This window comes from Penicillium argentinense, assembly GCF_028826775.1.
Source record: "Penicillium argentinense strain IBT 30761 chromosome Unknown utg000006l_segment0_segment0, whole genome shotgun sequence".
Lineage (NCBI taxonomy): Eukaryota > Fungi > Ascomycota > Eurotiomycetes > Eurotiales > Aspergillaceae > Penicillium > Penicillium argentinense.
In genome coordinates, this window is record NW_026622665.1 from 706,714 (window position 1) to 722,446 (window position 15,733).

General features: G+C 53.3%; 5 protein-coding genes across 5 annotated transcripts; 4 read left to right on the forward strand and 1 right to left on the reverse strand.

Moving 5' to 3' along the window:
- Window positions 1–360: 360 nt before the first annotated feature.
- Window positions 361–1,805, reverse strand: N7532_007401 (NADH kinase POS5; the record flags this gene model as incomplete). Its single annotated transcript, XM_056619894.1, has 3 exons — window positions 361–1,444; window positions 1,511–1,622; window positions 1,676–1,805. 3 exons carry the CDS (start codon window positions 1,803–1,805, stop codon window positions 361–363), a joined length of 1,326 nt encoding a protein of 441 aa, XP_056473260.1.
- A 544-nt stretch (window positions 1,806–2,349) lies between these two features.
- On the forward strand, window positions 2,350–3,652 carry N7532_007402 (lysophospholipid acyltransferase family protein; the record flags this gene model as incomplete). Its single annotated transcript, XM_056619895.1, has 2 exons — window positions 2,350–3,212; window positions 3,265–3,652. The coding sequence occupies 2 exons, from the start codon at window positions 2,350–2,352 to the stop codon at window positions 3,650–3,652; spliced, it is 1,251 nt and encodes a 416-aa protein (XP_056473261.1).
- A 421-nt stretch (window positions 3,653–4,073) lies between these two features.
- On the forward strand, window positions 4,074–7,669 carry N7532_007403 (putative RNA polymerase II transcription elongation factor (Ctr9); the record flags this gene model as incomplete). The annotated part of the gene is made up of 2 exons (XM_056619896.1): window positions 4,074–4,928; window positions 4,979–7,669. 2 exons carry the CDS (start codon window positions 4,074–4,076, stop codon window positions 7,667–7,669), a joined length of 3,546 nt encoding a protein of 1,181 aa, XP_056473262.1.
- A 4,944-nt stretch (window positions 7,670–12,613) lies between these two features.
- Window positions 12,614–13,887, forward strand: N7532_007404 (uncharacterized protein; the record flags this gene model as incomplete). The annotated part of the gene is made up of 4 exons (XM_056619897.1): window positions 12,614–12,790; window positions 12,834–13,035; window positions 13,095–13,120; window positions 13,174–13,887. The coding sequence occupies 4 exons, from the start codon at window positions 12,614–12,616 to the stop codon at window positions 13,885–13,887; spliced, it is 1,119 nt and encodes a 372-aa protein (XP_056473263.1).
- Window positions 13,888–15,078: 1,191 nt separating this feature from the next.
- N7532_007405 (uncharacterized protein) lies at window positions 15,079–15,667 on the forward strand (the record flags this gene model as incomplete). The annotated part of the gene is made up of 2 exons (XM_056619898.1): window positions 15,079–15,089; window positions 15,145–15,667. 2 exons carry the CDS (start codon window positions 15,079–15,081, stop codon window positions 15,665–15,667), a joined length of 534 nt encoding a protein of 177 aa, XP_056473264.1.
- Window positions 15,668–15,733: the final 66 nt, after the last annotated feature.

Consider the following 15,733-nt stretch of genomic DNA (forward strand, 5'->3'; position numbering starts at 1 on the left):
AGGGGGTTGGGCGGGATGATCACCGGTGATGTTTAACAGCGCATCGCCAAGGTGTATCGACCATCACGACTAAGTCTCAGGAACCTAGGCACACTAAGGGGACCAGCTAGGCCGTTCCAGGGTCGAGCCAGGAACTCGAGCCAACAGAGGCAATCTAGGGAAAACACTCGGCTGCCAATCACGGGTGGGCGATGGGGCATACCAGACATAGTACTATACTAAACAGTGCTGGTAGCGCGGAAGGTACCGCCCATAGTAAATACGCCGAGCGGTACTTACAGCCTCACATGGAGAGTGTATTTCGAGAAGTATCGATAATTGTACAAGTACAAATAACACATTGGGTATATTCAACGCAGTTTACTCGCCAAACGGATGGTTGAACTTGAGCAGCCCGTTCAACCCCCCAACCCATCCCTCGTGTGCCTCGCCGCCCATACTTCTCCGCATCACACTAGGTACGCCGCCCTGCCATTCATTCTTGCCATGCCGCATCTCCTCATTCCACACGCGGACCTCCATGCCGACTGCCATCCCTTGGCCAAGATTCACCCCGTCCAGACTGACCTCCAGCTCGCGCCCGCGGTTCTTCTCACTCAACCGGAGCGTGATCGGCGTACTCAAAGGGAGAACCAAGGGCCGGAAGCTCAGACTGCGCGCACAGATCGGAGTCAGCAGGATCGAAGGGACGAGCGGGTGCACAATACTGCCGCCGCTACTGAGGCTGTACGCCGTACTACCCGTCGGCGTCGAAATAATGATACCGTCCACCACGGCTTCTGTCAGGAACCGTCCGCCAACGAAAATGTCCACCACCGCCAGGTGTGGTTCTTTACCGCGATGAATGAGCAGCTCGTTCATCACGTACACCCCCTGGCCCTGGTCCGACTTGCCGCGGATCGGTGTGGTCTCCTCCCCGTCGCCGGTGAATAGTCCGACCTTGAGACGGTTGCGCATCAGAATTGGGGCGCCCCTGGTGCAGCCCATGGACTTGCCCCGGACTGAGGACCAGCCAGTCGGGCCCGATGGTGGTTCTGCTTCGTCGTCGGCCACGGACATAACTGTAGATGTAGATGTAGACGGGGGTTGGGGTTGGGGTTCTTCGAGAACCGGGGTGCGATCCCCGGCTCCAGCCCCGGACATGTAGACCTCGCGAAAGGCTCGTTTAAACTCGGAGAATTTCCATTCGCTCAAAAAGCCCAGAGTGCCCATGCTAAACGAGAGAACCGGGGGCACATTGGAACATGTCGCAAACAGCGAGGATGCATGTAGAATAGTACCGTCTCCACCGAGCGTGACCGTGAGGTCTATCTTGTCATGAAATGCGGTTGGCTTATCGTCTAAAGATGCGGAGTAGACGGGATAGGGAAGTGAAGAATGGACGTCGGCGGCTGTTCGTGATTCAAGGACCACCGAGATGGAGGGATATGTCGAGGTGATATGGCTAAGAAGAGTGAGTCAGAGCACAGCCAACAGCCAAAACCCCAAACAGAGATACAGTGGTTCGTACTTGGAAAATTCAATCAGGGATTCAGTCACGGCTGGCGCACAGTCTTTGCGCACCAACAGAATGTTGCGCGGAGGCGCCGGCCATTGCAAAGACAGTAGTTCGCCCTGGGATTCTTCGGCGGGAGTCAGCCTCGTCTGCTCTCCGTCGACCACTCAGCGTACGCACCTTGGTATTTGGGAATCAGCCGCTGCGACAGGCCCGCAATATCGCGGATCTCGTGACAGGGTGCAGAGGAGGAGAAGCAGCGCCGCAGGAACCGGCCGGGGAGTCGGGCGCGAGCACACTGCATAGCCATGGTGGGAGGGCCGAAATGACCTCAGTCATGTGTCGCAGCAAAAAGCACTTGTCACATCCGGGCCGGAATCGAAGTACTGGACAAGGAGCGCGGGCGGCGAGATCGAGCCGAGTTGACTCGAACAATTGCTGAAGCTGAAATGCGCCCCACCGCCTGAGCTCTGACGTTGTTCCCTCTGCGAGCTGCCAACTCCGCAGACACACGACTCGTGCTGCATACTTTGGGCGTGTGATTACAGTTTGGCCCCCCTCTCGCTCCTCCTCTTCTTCTCTTGACATCACCTATTATTATTCCTGCGCCGACTTTCCTTTGTTGCCCGTTGCCCGTCACCGGCGCTTGTGAAAGCAGCTGCAGCTCAGGCAGCCGAGCCCTCTTGTCGATCCCCCATCCGCCATCTCCCGCCACAAACTCCCAAGTGGCGGGCGAACACCTCTTCATTCGCAGCAAGGACGGGCTAGCAGTTGACTCCAGTCGCCTCCGACCTGACTTATAGAGCAACTCTCCAGGTTGACGTCCTCGACAAAGCCGCCCGAGGCATTCCATAATGGATTCAGCCGAGGTTCGTCAGCGCAAGCCCACCGCCGCAGAGCCCACCACCGCGGAGCTCCAGGAACACTCGAGTAAACCGCCCACCGAACCTCGCCTCAAATATGGCATATCCATGCAGATCGTTCGCTCGCTACTGCTGTCGACCTGGTTCGACTGCTGCTGCATCGTCATCTTCGCGACCCAACTGATCGGCTCCCCGCTCTACCTGATCCACAAAGACTACTACTACTCGTACATGGCGTTCACAAAACAATGTTTCGGACTGGCAATCACGGCTCTCACGCAGTGGGCAGCTCCCACTCTCTTTAGAGTTAGCGGAGATGCCAGCGTGCGCGGCCAGCTCCATCTATCGGATGATGGGCTGCTGCGCACGACATTCCCAGAACGACTGGTTCTAATTGCCAACCACCAGGTCTACACCGACTGGATTTATCTGTGGTGGTTCGCCTACACCAATGTGATGCACGGACGTGTGTTCATCATTTTGAAGGAGTCGCTCAAGTATATTCCTGTGGTGGGTCAGGGCATGATGTTCTACGGCTTCATCTTCATGGCCCGAAAATGGATTTCGGACAAGCCGCGGCTGCAGCATCGTCTGGAGAAACTCAAGACACAACATTCGGGCTCACACTCGGGTCAGCCCAAATATGACCCCATGTGGCTGCTCATGTTCCCCGAAGGTACCAACCTCTCGATCAACACCAAGCGGAAGAGTGATGCGTTCGGCCTCAAGCAAGGGTATCCCTCCTTCAAGCATCAGATTCTGCCCCGGTCGACTGGCCTGTTCTTCTGTCTGCAACAGCTGCGAGGGACCGTAGATTGGGTGTACGACAGTACCATTGCCTATGAGGGTCCACCGTAAGTTACATATTCCCCAGCCGACCTTAAACTTTTCTGACTCGTTCTATAGTAAGGGCAGCTACCCCGACAAATATTTCACTCTCCGCTCTACATACCTCCAAGGCCGACCCCCTACCTCGGTCAATGTACACTGGCGACGATTTGCCATGGCCGACATCCCACTGGACGACCAGCAAGAATTTGATGCCTGGCTTCGAGCTCGATGGGCCGAGAAGGATGAGCTCATGGACCATTACTTTGAGACTGGTAGATTCCCCTCTGAGTTGGCCGGGAGTATTGAGTCTAAAAATCCGACCGAGGAGCAAAAGGTGGCTCTGGAAGCTGGTTTTGTAGAATGCAATGTCCGTCTGCACCACTGGGCTGAGCTTGGTCAGATCTTCATGGTGTTGGCGGGTGTGGCCCTTCTGTGCCGGTCTATTGGCAGCTGGATCGGTTGATCATTAAGCGTGTCTTTTGTGTGATTTGTGTTTGTGCTTGGTTTGGATGAGACATGATGACAAGACTAGAGATACTCCTATCATTAGAAATGAATTGACATAATTGCGACTTTGCAGTGAACTGTAGATGTGAACCTGTAACCAAGGGACGGGTGTGGCGTGTGGCGGTGCACCAGCCACACCTCCAATCTCAACCGGCCAGCACTCGCGACTTGCTCCTCCGATTTACTGGCGCGTCTTTCTACGACCCAGGGGTTCTCAAGACTCAGCGATTGACGCAAGCTCTTTCCTTTCGACACTCTCGGATGGACAGCCTGGCTAGATCATGAGCTGAAGTCCTACCATCCATTCCTCCATCCAGTCGCATCCCGACCATCCACCGTCGCCCGACCCCGACGCCATCCCCGTCGCAGTCGCAACCATGGCGCCCCTCGAAAACGGCCATGCCAATGGCTTGACCGAAGATTCTTTGCCCGCCACAAGCTCTTTGGCGAACTTGCGCTTCTCCGATATCCCCGACGCCATCGATATTCCGGCTTCGAGTTTCGACAGTGAAGTCGAAGTCAGCCTCCTCGACCTCCCCGAAGACCCGACCGAGCTCTGCACCCTGCTGGAGAATGAACGGGCGGCTAAGAACTTTTGGGTGATCATTGCATTGGCCTATGCCAAACGCAAGCAGATCGACCATGCCATCGACATCCTGAACAAGGGTCTGGCCTCGGTCGCCCACGGTGCTACCAAAGAGAAACTCGGTCTTCTGGGCTGGGTTTGCTGGTTGCTACTGTTGAAGAGCCGACAGGCTCCCCGTGTTGCACCGGAAGGAGAGCTCTACTCTGAGGCAAAGACCAAGGATCACTACCTGCAGCTGGCGACCTCGACCCTCAATGAAGCATCGCGCCTGAACCCGGCCTACCCTCCTCTTTTCCTGGCGCGCGGTGTCCTCTGTCTTCTCCGTGCATCATTGCACCCACCTCGTGCTGTCCGTCCCGGTGCTATCGACACATCCGAGCGTGTGGAATCCCTGCGACAAGCTCTGAAATGCTTTGACGAATCCTCCAAGGCCTTCGGTGGCCGCAATGTGATGGCTCTTCTGGGACGTGCTCGTGCACTCTACATGCTGGGACGATACCCCGAGGCTCTTGATAGCTACCAGAAGGTCCTGATCAAGGTGCCCAACCTCACCGACCCTGACCCTCGTATTGGTCTGGGATGCTGTCTGTGGCAGCTGGGCTTCAAGGACCAAGCGAAGGCTGCATGGGAACGATCCCTCGCCTTGGTAAGTTACAGTTCTCTCGGCTTTCTGGCAGCAGCTAACATGTCTTGCAGAACCCCGATTCTAAAGTCGCCAACATCCTCCTTGCCGTGTATTACCTCTACGATAGCTCTCGACGCTCGGCCGATGATCCCAAGTTCGGCGACCTGTACAAAATGGCCATGACCCATTACACCCAAAAGGCATTTAAGCTGGACAAGGATTACCCCATGACCTGCGGCTTGTTCGCAAACTTCTTCATTCTCCGCAACCAATACCCGACCGCCGAAACTCTTTCCCGCAAGGCTATTGAGCGGACGGACGTGATGCCCATTGCTAGTGATGGCTGGTACCTTCTTGGTCGCAAGGCCCACTACGAAGGTGATTACGCGCGTGCGGCGGAGTTCTACAACCGTTCCGACCAGGCTCGTGGTGGCGGTGACAAGGGTTACTTGCCAGCCAAGTTCGGCGCTGTGCAGATGTCTGTCATCAACAAGAACTTTGACGATGCCAAGTTCCGTCTTGAGAAGATTGTTCAGCAATCTAAGAATGCCGAGGCCATGACCCTCCTGGCAACACTACACGCGGAGGACGTCTTCGCCGCGCAAAAGGCCGGCAGCAAGGAAGACAAGTCGAATGAAACAAAGCGAGCAATACAACTGCTCGAGTCTGTGCGGTCGATGTGGAAGGATGAGAAGCTACGGCTCTCTCCCGACGAATCGGTCCTGGTGTACCTCGCTCGTCTTTACGAGACCTCGGCCCCGGAGAAGTGCATGCAGTGCCTGACCCAACTGGAGGACCTGCAGATTTCAGCCATTTCTGAGAGTGACCGACCGGATATCGACAATGCGGACGACTTGAAGGCTGCTCTCCGTGAGCGTCTGCCCCCGCAACTTCTGAACAACATGGGATGTTTCCTTTACCAGCACGAGAAGATTGCCTTGGCACGTGGCATGTTCCAATCCGCGCTCAATGCCTGTGTCAATGTCGCAGAAACCCAAGAAGGCTTCGACAAAGATGCCCTCATCACGAGTATCAGCTACAACTTGGGCCGCACTTACGAATCGGCGGACATGTGGGACGAGGCCAAGAAGGTCTACGAGGGTCTTCTCGAGCGACACAGTGACTACACCGAAGCTAGTGCCCGTCTAACGTACATCGCCCTGCGCCAAAGTCCCACGGACGAAGGACCCAAAAAGATGGCCAAGCTTTACGAAATGGACAACTCCAACCTGGAGGTCCGGGCCTTGTTCGGCTGGTACCTGAGCAAGTCGAAGAAGCGGGTGTCTAACGTCAATGAGGACTCTGAACTGCGCCACTTCAAGCACACCCTCCAGTATTATGAAAACCATGACTGCTACGCCCTGACTGGAATGGGCAATGTGCATCTCCTTGCGGCCCGTGACATGCGCCGTGACTCCGACTCAGAAAAGGAGAAACGCCGCAGGATGTATCAGCGTGCCGTGGAATTCTTCGATAAGGCCCTGCGGCTGGATCCCAAGAACGCATACGCCGCACAGGGTATTGCCATCGCCCTCGTGGACGACAGGAAGGACCACAGTTCCGCCGTCCAGATCTTCTCTAAGGTCCGCGAGACCGTCAAGGACCCTAGCGTCTACCTCAACCTAGGCCACGTGTTCGCCGAGCTCCGACAATACACCCGCTCAATCGAGAACTACGAAACCGCCCTCTCCAAGGATCGTGCCCGCGACGTGCAGATCCTCGCCTGCCTGGGCCGAGTCTGGTGTCTAAAGGGCAAGCAAGAGACCAACATGGTCGCCATGAAGACAGCGCTGGACTATGCCCAGCGCGCACGAGACGTCTCCCCCGACCAACTCCATCTCCAATTCAACGTGGCCTTCGTCCAGAACCAAATCGCCTCATTGGCCTATGGTCTGGGCACCACCCAAAAGACTCTCCAAGACATCCAGGAAGCCATCGAGGGCCTTAAGGAAGCCATCGAGACTTTCGAACGACTCTCAAAGGAGAAAAACCCGCCCTACCCCAGCCAAGCCCTCGAACAACGCGCCAACATGGGCCGCACAATCAGCAAACAGCTCGACCGCGCCATGCAAACCCAAAAGGAGTTCGAGGAGCAGAACGCCGCGAAACTCCAGCAAGCCCGCGAGCTTCGCGAAGCGGCCATCAAGAAGCGCGAAGAGGAGCTGCGCAAGGCGCAGGAAGTGGAAATGGAGCGCAAGCGAAAGATCGCTGAAGAGCGTGCCCAGATGGTTGAGGAGACGATGCGTATTGCTGCTGAGCGTGCGGAGGCTGAGCGTGCGCGTGAGGAGGCGGAGTACACGGATGATTCGCAGGGTGAGAGGGTTAAGCGCAAGAAGAAATCTTCGAAGCGGAAGAAGAAGGGTACTGAGGATGATTTCATTGCTGGTGATGAGGAAGTTGGCGAGACGCGTGAGGAGGGTAGTGAGGTTGAGGGTGGGAGTGAGACTGAGGCTGCGCCGAAGAAGCGGCGTCGGTTGGAGCGGCGGTCTGGTGGGAAGTCTGCGCCTGTGGGCAAGAGCTCTTCTAAGTTCAAGAGCTCGGAGCGCGTCGAGGATTCTGATGACGATGACAATGAGGAGCGCGTTAGTAGCCCGGAGAAGGAGGACGAGGACGTGGATGAGGAGCAGAGTGCTCCTCGCCGGAGGAACAAGGCATCTCGTCGGATTGCCGACGACGATGACGAGGATGAGGAGGCTGAGAAGCCTGCCGGGGAAGATGATGATCTTTTTGGGGACGAAAACCCTGACCAGATGGAGGAGTAAGCATTGTATTACTTATATTTTTCTTCGATTTTTGTGCTTGCTATCTTTGTTCGGCGTTGCATGGACTTGGACACTTTCACCCAGAAGATACTTTTCAATAAATAAATATTTTTTTTACAGCAGATGGTATATTGTAGGTCAGCCTAACTAAAGGACCTTGCTTGAGTGGAATAGCCAACACCAACCAATGTCTCTCAGCACTATATTCGTGATCCTTACTATATTCACTGTCGCGTCTTTCTACGACCCAGGGGATCTTAAGACTCAGCGATCGACGCAAGCTTATACTTTCACAGCTACCTAGTATTCTCGTCGCAATCTCCTTTGGGCTTCATTCAGTTGCTTTATTCTGACGCTTCTTCGTGGTCTTGGCCCTCGGACTTCGTTCGGCTGGATCTATGTAGTGGTCTATACGCATCTTCATTCTAAGATATATCTTCAATGTGAGCCATAGTCTTAAATATTCTACAATGCCTACAGCCAATTCCTGCGCTATGTACTTTAAAGGTCTCATTCATCCCACTCAGCAAAAAATATCAGATAGATTCCAGCATGGTGATAAGAGCTATACGGATTTTCTCCTTTGCAAAACCCGAGAGAATCCACTAGATATCTCCTTATATGATGCATCAATCAGAGCAATTCAATTATTCTTCTCACAGCATTGAGCCTCAATTGAGTCGATTTGGATTTTATCGACAAAAGTACGAAATCCCTTCCGAAACAACCCCTCACCTCAGGGTCTAGACAACCCCAAGCCACCACCAATATGGCCAAAACAACCCCCCCGTGAACAACAGGCCACACTCTACAAGGTATGATCTATCCAATACACACAGATTGGTGTACGCACATCCATCTATACAATACCCAGTAAGATACATACAGAAATAAAAAGCCGTTAGCAACACGCGACACTAAACGTCGCAATAGTGCAATCGGAATCCGAGAGCACTACTAGCACCTAAACAGGTTAGATTCGATTCGATTCGCTTCAACCATTCCCCGCTAGCATGCAACTAAAAAAGGTGGCACATTAATCTAAATTAATTTCCGACCAGAGAACTTTTGCGACAGAAATAGCCGTTCCGCCCGCATGTGCGTACCTAGGTACACAACGTCGTACATTAAATGCCGAGTCCAAGTAAGTTGTAAGCACCAATATTCTCCTATAGGCTGTGTTTCTTCATAATCGGCCTTGCGTCCTGATGGTGGATGGTTACATTGCGAAGACATCCCCGGGGGAATAGCCGCATGCACCTGTGCCACCGCTGCATCGTGCCTAGCCTAGGCTCGCAGGTAAGACCACATGCCTGGGACCTAGGCTAGGTCTTATGCAAGGTCGCGTCCGATCGTGCATTGCAGTAGGCGTATCGTATGAAGGATTTGGGGGCAATTGGGGCTGTGTATGTTTGATTATGGTATTTGGTTTTTTGTATTTGGGTTTTTCACTGGGTTGCTGAAATATGAAATTTGGTAACTTTCGAGGTTAGGATTGAGGGTGTTCTTGGTGGGGACAAGATTTGAGGTGTATGATATTTTGGGGTGACTGAGGTCAGTTGTGTAGTACGATTGGATTCCATCAAGCTGGTACTGTACCTAGGTAGAAATCTAAGTCGCGAAGAGACAAATGCACGCTGAGTCTCTTTCCTAGGCTAGACTCTGCGCCGGCTTTCATCATTTCATTTCCCTCTGGAGAGAGGACAAACCACTGTAAGGTCTTCCGATCGGCTCGAAGCATCGTCAGATGTCGATTGTGAAGCAGAATATCCAAATTCCGTTTGTACAGGTCCTTCTCAGACAATGAGCCAGGCGATCCGGCTTGAATCGATTCCACCTCGAATCTTCGAGGGACCTCGACGAGTAAATCATTTCCCAACTTTAGCTCTTCCTCATTAAATGATGAACGACTAAGGCCCTGGTAATCCTGATGTACCCTCCATCGCTTGTCCGTTGGGATCAGAACTGGGCCTAGATCTACCCATCTCGTCAAAACGAAACGTGTCTTGCCTCTCCTCACCTGATACATCTCCAGCTTCCACAATGTATTACTAAACTCACACCGTTGGCCTTCATTGTACTCACTTGTTTGCTGAGACATCTTGCAACAATCAGCAAAGAATTTGTTCAGGTCTGGTTCTTCGAGGCGAATGCTTTTTTGGCTTTGGTATCGATGTGACGACAGATGCGAATCCTTCGAACCTTTGGAAACTGAAAGATCTGATTTGTTTGTATTCACCGTACAGGTGTCATTTCTTCAATTCAGAGACAAAGTCTCGGTGGATTGGTACAAGTTCGAGCTTCGAACGATTTGACTGTTTCCATGCGAGATGGTTACTGGGATATGAAATGCCTGACCTCGATGTAGGATAATGCTCCAACAGGATTTCAAATTCGGGTCCGTGGAAAAAGGTTTGCATTGCGAGGTGTAGATGAATGAATTCGAAAAAATGGTTGCCGAAAAACGGAGACTTGCCAAAGGAAGATAGGCAAGCGCATATACGGTTCGTTTTCCACGGCTGCCGCATTGAGTCAAAGTACCGTTCGATTTGTTCATGCTCATCCATGTCCCAGAACAATTCCCACAAAGGTAACATAATCCGCGGGCTTCGGGGACTTGGCGGTGGGACTTGGCGCCATAATTGATGCTTCTCACAATCACGGTAATGAAATCGTGCTATTAGTTCCCACTTAATACGGCCGTTGAATTCGCATCTCTCTCTGAACTGCAGCGGTCTCTGGTGTGTATAGAGAGACCTCTGTGAGGCATCTGGAGAGAAGATGATCTGAAGTTCACCGGCTTTGCTAATGAGAGAGATATCGGTGATAATGGCGCGAGAGAGCGACAGACGAACTATGTTGACGAAAATATGCAGCTATATATAAGACGCTGACCTGAAGCTCGTGACTGGTAGTAGGCCCTGCTCCCAGCAAACAAGTTGCCCCATTTGCTCTGCCAGTTCCATCCTCAGGGAGGGACTGGAGCTACACTAGTGTACGGAATATCTATAGCACCATCAAATTTAGATCGGCGGGTATGGTACTCAAATGCAGTCGCGTGAAAATGACATATTCAATTCATTCAATTCATGTTCACATACTCCGTACTACAATCAAACACAATTCCATACCCAGAAACGCCTAACCTCAATACTGTTATCTTTTACCCTAGGGTACTTAGGTAAGGCATAACATCCACCTCAAATCACGTTACCAGCAACCACAGTTCAGTAAGTACTGCATGTCCCACTGCGGAATGTGAGCCCAAGCCCGCTGGCAGCCAGGGATTTGGGCGCGGCGACCCCCAACACCTTGCAAAGTACAGCCCAGCCAAAGCAAGGAACTTCCAAGCTCTGATCGCTAATAGTTTTCTGTACAAAGTACAAAGTCCAACGACAAATTTTTCACGCAGCCGCGCAATAAATCTCGTTGTGCTGAGGTCACCGCACACGGAAGTCAATTCCCATCCCCAAGGGTGATCGACAGAGCTCAGAACGTGGCGTCCGCTCCTGCTCCCCCCGCAGCCGAGGACCTCACAGAGTGAATGAGTATTCGAGTCCTAGTTAAGGTACGACTGTACCTCTTACTGGAAAAAGTAGTGATATGATCGATTTATCAATCGATCGCAGCATCGGGTGCGAGTCAGTCGGTGTTCGTACCTTTTTCCTTCAAGTTCTACCGATGCCACCGCTTTGACTGTAGCTAGGAAGCTCCAGTAGGTAGTCTGAACAAGTCGAGATCAACACCTTTAGGCTTTACCCGCCCAAGGAAACGCAGCCACCAAATATTACCATATGAACCCACAGTCGGGATGGGCAGGACCATTGAGCATCAGCGGTGCCTTAGTGAGGTCGAGGAAAATTGTCGCAGAGTGTAACCATACGGTTGAAGGATGAGGTTGTAAGTTATCCGCGTTAAGGTTGGCGGCGTTGGCGGTGGGGCGCGGTTGAGGCTTGTTCTTCCAGGATGGCTTTGCGGCGATGGCGGCGGGCAGCGGCGGGTGGCGTTCCGATAGATGTATATTTAGGTAAGAAAAAAAATGACGGTTGCTGTCCATTTGATATTGGATTATGGTGGTTATTTTAAGGGTGTTCTTTAGAGAAATGAAATGACTACGTCTTCACTACTACACTCTTACCCCAGAACCCCTGCAGTGGACTTGACTCGCCGATCGTAACAAACCTGGCAACGTCCCATCGGCACTCCGACTAAAAAGGATGATATCACCGACGGCATCGTCGGGATGTTCGATCGATAATCGTCAATAAAACCCCTACTCACACTTCCATGACACCTCGTACCCTGTTCTGCAAACGCTCCCAAACCGCTGATCTCGGTCCGGGCCAGGGCAGCTCTCCACACAAGCGCGAGCACACCACCGCACCACCGAGCTCCCACGAGGATAAAACCTGATTGGACATAGCGTGCTGGTTGCTGGGACATAGCGTGCTGGTTGCTGCAGCTCTGCTTCATATGTCATTGACCTTGGATGGAACCACACACAACACTTTACCCGGTGCAGAAGAGAATGGCTGCTTGCGCTTGACTCGAGGTACTGACTAGACTTTACCACTCCAGACCCTAGTGTAAAAGCTTGGCCTAGATGGATTTAGAAACTTCTTCGCTGGTTCTCGTCCCGGTTTGTCCAATGGTGACAGTGTCCATGACTTGTGGAGCACGCCAATGCCAATGCCGATGCCATGCTCGCAACGCTGCGATGGGAATATCACAGATGGAACGGTTTGAACGAGATGCCAGGTACTTAAAGGACGGAGCTTTCCCCTAGAGTCAATCTCTTCTCGTTCTTTTTTTTCCGTCCCTGGTCCAGTCATACCCCCCTCCCTCCTCCTCCTCTTCTCCTCCTCGGTAGGTGAACAAGGTGCAGGTACATAGTGCAGTCAACTGACTTCTCTAGTCTGGATTCTTCCAGAATCCATCCTCATCATGCGTTACGCATACACATTTCCCGCCCTCTTTGCGGCCGCGGTCGTTGCTGCCCCCGTGCCTCAGGAGAACATCCTCGACGTCGCTGCTCCCGGCGTCGCTCCTGCTGGCTCGGGTGAAATTATCGTTCCCCGCTCTGAGGACGGCCTTGTCGGTGACATTGGTGTTGCTGCCGTTGTTACTGGTAACGATGATGCCACCGGCGTTAAAAAATGCCAAGTGCAGTGATGGCTCAAATGCCCTCGTCAGCAACGTCGGTGTCGCCGCCGTCATTCTCGGAGACGGCGATGCTACCGGTGTGAAAAACGCTAAACGCGACATTGACTGCGGCTCCGGCTGTGATGACTCTGGCTCCGTCGACGGTGGTGACGGCGGTTCCGGAGGCAAGAAGACTGGCGGCCTTATTGGAGACATCGGAGTCGGTGTGTTATTGCTCTCGGAGATGGTGATGCTACCGGCGTGAAGAACGCTAAGCACGCAGAGGACGGCCTCGTCGGCGATGTCGGCGTTGGTGTCGTTGCTCTCGGAAATGGTGATGCCACTGAGTTAAGAACGCCAAGCAATCTGAGGACGGTCTTGTTGGCGAAGCCGGTGTCGCTGCCGTCGTTGCTGGTGGCGGTGATGCCACCGGTGTTAAGAACGCTAAGAGCAAGATCGGCCAGAACTACGTTATGCACGAGAACCTCGATGCCGTTGGTGTGCAGAACGCTAAGCGCTCCGAAGATGGCCTCATTGGATACGTTGGTGTCGCCGCCGTCATCGCTGGCAACGGTGACGCTACTGGAGTCAAGAACGCCAAGCGCACTGAGGACGGTCTCGTCGGAGACGTCGGTGTTGCTGCCGTCGTTGCCAGCAATGGCGATGCCACTGGTGTGAAGAACACTAAGCGTCAGAATGCCGCTGGTGGGGGTGATGACGAGCCCGCCGAAAATATCTCCGACGCCGGAAAAGACGCCGAAGAAGCCTCCAAGGCCGCTGAGCCCGCTCAGCCCGAAGACGAGAAGACCGAAGACACCCAGAAGGCCGAGGATGCCGACAAGAAGAAGAAGAAGAAGGAGAAGGAGAAGGAGAAGGAGAAGGAGAAGGAGAAGGAGAAGGAGAAGAACCTGATCGGTGATATCGGCCTCGACCTCGAAATTTTGGGCCGGGGTACCGCGACCGGCGTCAAGGGCAACAAATCTGACTCTGTGCTGGGCGACATCGACCTCGGCGTCGAGCTGCTGAGCAATGGCGAGATCTTGTCAATACGTACGCTCGCAGGACCTGAGAGTTGATGAGCTGAATCTTATTAATGGTGGCGGTGTTGTGTATGTGACTGAGATTGCGACTCCCATTGTTGCTGCTGCGTCTGTGTGAGGTTGAGAGGAGATATAAAGTGTGATGTAGGTTTCCCTATGATCCCGTGATTGATCTGACCGCAATGTGATGGATAGATGCTAATGTTGGGAAGTGTAACGAGGAATTCCTCCTTTTGTTGGTATTGGGGAAATTGTAATACGATAATCATAATGGATTGATTTTACTACAAAATATTCTCGTAGATGATGCATCTCAGGTACTCTATAGTAAGTGAGTAGTAAGTGAGCACATGACCAGGTGCGACCCAGCCGGCGGTGCCGATCGCCCACGCCGCCGGGACGATGTCTTGGCTAATCTCTAAGGGTACACACCTACAGCTACACGATGGAGTCGAGGACAGACTAGTCACCGTTAGACCCCGATGATTGCCAGATTGCCAGATTGCCAGATTGCCAGATTGCCAGATTGCCAGATTGCCAGATTGCCTCTTTTCCCACTTAAACACAAAACTAGTCGCGCCCATCGCGAGCTATTGCCTCTCATTGCTTTTGCGGGGCGAGCCTGTGCCCGAGGATGCGGCGGCTGCCTCGCAAATCGCAGTGATAGTGTGACCGACTAGCGACGGCTCCTGTTGCTGCCCGTCATTAATTCTCCAGCCTCTTTTTCTGTCATGTCTTACACCCCCTATCGAGAAACGTAGGCTATAGGCACGGAAAGGGGCTGTCAGTCCCACCGGGTCCAACGGTCTAGGGTTGCACTCGTCACGCCGTTCCCATCCGCACAACATGACGCCAGAGCACGGAAAAACAGCCAAAAACAAACCATCATATCCGTGGGGATCAAAGCTCGTGGAGTCGTCTAAACATAGCACACTGTCTACTGAGGTAGGATGGAAATTGCGATATTGCGATCGATGGGGGCGTGCCTGGGCCAATTCGTGACCGCGGCCGATCCCCCTGGAACGGTTCGGTTCGAGTGGTTCGAGGCGCCGCATTTTCCCAGTGGTTCGAGTATTTGTTTTGGTACCCTAGGTACAGTATGGGTGCCTGTGCTCATACACTCGGAGTTACTGTACAGACAGCAGTATCGTATGGAGAACGGAGACGCGTCCCGCGCCCCGTTCGCATGGCCCTGTAGGATAGGATAGGCCCGAAGATGGGGCACCGATGGAACATGGGTCTGTTCTTGGTTGTTGGAGTCAGCAGTAGTCAATGCTGCTGCTGTTATCACAGAAGTGGAAATTGGATTATAGCCCTGGATGGAGGAGTATGGCGGAATCCGCCCGGGGGCCGCAATTCTGGCCACATTACTCAAGTGGCTGGCTGGTCCCATGGGGATGTCATCACAGATAGAAAACCGGACAGTGGAGGAAGTAGGACGGCAGGATGCAACGAATCCTTTCCTCTTCGCTCCGATAGCTATGGGGGCGAGGGAGCGAGGCTGTCCTCCGGTGCAGCACGCTCCCACCCCTCTTGGGACCGGGGAGAGGATAACGGCAGTCTCCACGGCAGAGACAACGACCTCAGAGGGACCCAGTTGCTCGAGGACCAGGCCAAACATGACGATATGCCGGTGGAGCAGTTACGGACCTTCTCAAATGGATCAGGTCCTCTGCGATCCAGAACCACGATCATCCAAGGCGTCCACTCCCAGGTTCACTGCGGCCGGAGCGATCGTCAGGAGTCCACCATTGTGCAGATTGCGGTGGATAACGGAGTGATGCCGCACGAGAGTTGGGTTGGGCACAAGCGATGATCCCTCGTGTTCTCCCAATAGGACTATAGTCAGCACGTGGTTAGTACGTGAGTGCGTAGGAAGTGG